Source organism: Pistacia vera, unplaced genomic scaffold (assembly GCF_008641045.1).
Source record: "Pistacia vera cultivar Batoury unplaced genomic scaffold, PisVer_v2 Contig509, whole genome shotgun sequence".
In the NCBI taxonomy this organism is placed as follows: domain Eukaryota; kingdom Viridiplantae; phylum Streptophyta; class Magnoliopsida; order Sapindales; family Anacardiaceae; genus Pistacia; species Pistacia vera.
Genome location: NW_022196345.1, coordinates 149830 through 152116, shown reverse-complemented (window position 1 = coordinate 152116; position 2287 = coordinate 149830). Strand labels below are relative to the sequence as shown.

Genomic DNA, 2287 nt, shown 5'->3' with positions numbered 1-2287 from the left:
TTGAATCCTTATTTTATAATTTTACCTTAAATGTAAAATAAAGTGTGGCTTATTGATAGAATAATTAGGATTAATAAATCAGTACTATAATTTTAAATATTAACATTCATATATTAAAAGAGAGAGAGAGAGAGAGAGAGAGAGAGAGAGAGAGAGAGAGAGAGAAATACTCAATCTAACCATTTCAGTTAATAACTAAGTAAAAAGGTGATCCTATTTTGACTCCTCAATTAACTCCTCTTATAGCTGATCTTTGGTTTAAATGTAACAAATCTTGGCAACAAACTAATCAACATCTATTTTTACAATAAAAACAATGTCAGATTCCTCCAGCGGCAAAGCCCAATCGGCCTTCCAATCCCTTTCATCCATCATCACCTCCATCCCTCCCTCTCAAAGCCCTGCCTTTTCTCTCCTCCACGACCTTCGAATCGCCTCCCAAATCTCCACACTCCTACGTCAACCTGACTCCGGTGCTGGTGACAACAATCTCTGTCGTTGGCTTTATGACAGTTTTCAATCTACTGACCCAGATCTCCAGCTCGTTGTCCTTCGTTTCCTCCCCATTATTGCCGGCGTTTACCTCTCTCGTGTCACTCTCCGCAAACCTTTAGCTGGTTTTGAGGCCGTTTTGTTAGCACTTTACGCCCATGAAACCACCTCTCGTGCAGGTCAATCTATAACTATTAACATCCCCGATTTGTCCCATCCCAGCGTTTATCATGAATCCAAAACAATCACAAAAACAAACGCCACAGATTTAAACCTAGCGGTAATATCTCCAAGTTTGGAGCCTCATGGAACGGTGAGATCCACTAGGAGGGCTAGGATTGTTGGAGTTGCATTGGAATTGTATTATAGTAAGATATCACAAATGCCTATAGGGTCTAAGGTTGATTTTTGTGAATTTTGTGAGGGGTGGGCTGGTCTCGACAAGGATTCTGAGGGTTGTAAAGGTTTAACAAAAGAGAAGTTAAACAACGAGGGGGCAATATCTTTGCCATGGGAACTTTTGCAGCCTGTTTTGAGAATCTTGGGCCATTGTCTTTTAGGCCCTACGAAGAATAAGGAATTGTATAAAGCTGCAAGTGCTGCATGCAAGAGCTTGCATGCAAGGGCTTTGCACGATATCAATCCTAATGCAATTTTGGCTACTGGGAGTCTTGTCAGGCTTGGGAAAATAGACTTGGATTCAGACAAAGAGACTGACTATACTGAGATACCAAAAACTAATGTCATCTCTCTCTAATATCCACTATTCACTCTCCATAAATTTATAGAAGCAATGCCTAACTGTCTTGATCAAAATTATAAAATAATTTTGTCAACTAGAGATGTTTAATGTTTACTGATTCTAGTTCCCATTTAGTATGTACTTCTCCATATTTAATTTTCTAGTAAAATGCACCCCGACTATATTTCATGGCAATCAGGACGAACTCACATACAAATGAGTAGGGGCTGCTAACCCCACTCGAAAACAAAAATTCTTTAACTTGGTTTGTTTTTTCTCTTTTGATTGATCAGTATTAGTATTAATATATCTAGATTTGACCTCACTCCTTTATTTTTCGGGTATTTTATATTATTTTATTTTGAATTTGCCCCCTAAATTTAATTTCTAGGTCCCTTTTTTATGGTAATTAATATTTTTAGTATGTTCATGTATTAATACCTTTGGTTCAATGAAGGATTTCAAGTATTTTTATATGTATTATCCTCCTAATTGTTAATTATCTCTTATAATCAAGAGATATATGCAAATACAAGTAATATCTATAACATCTTTGAATGTGACTATTATGGTATCACTCATATTTGTTATCTCATAATATGTTGTCTGCATAGAATTTAAAAAGTATCTTCCACGAAATTTTTTTTTTTTTTCCTTTTCTTTATATGTCAAGAGAAAATAATTGTTGGTGCAAGTTGGTGTAGGGTTCTAGTTAGGAAGGGTGGGGCATGGGAGCTAACCCTTCAAAGTAGAAGGTTTCTGATAGCTCACTAGTCAAAACTGAAATGGTCAACTTTTGAATAGAACGAATTTCATTATAAATAATTCTTTTATTAGAGCCAGTCTGTTTCTATTCAAAACCGCGAAAAATATGTTTCTATTTTATAAGAGGAGACTTAACCTGTTCTTGTGGTCTTATAACTAGTCACCTTAAATACTCTACCTACGTCTTTAAAATGCAATTTGGGTATTAATTATGTCCATGTTCATGATAAGCCAATGACATGTGTAAAATATATATATATAAGAACAACAATAGAAACTCGCACTAAC

At 35.7% G+C, this 2287-nt stretch overlaps 1 protein-coding gene across 1 annotated transcript; it reads left to right on the top strand.

Annotated features, from left to right (window-relative positions):
* The first annotated feature begins 316 nt into the window (after nucleotides 1–316).
* On the top strand, nucleotides 317–1249 carry LOC116106052 (protein FAM126B-like). The gene has a single exon (XM_031392412.1). The coding sequence runs from the start codon at nucleotides 317–319 to the stop codon at nucleotides 1247–1249; it is 933 nt and encodes a 310-aa protein (XP_031248272.1).
* The last annotated feature ends 1038 nt before the right edge of the window (nucleotides 1250–2287 follow it).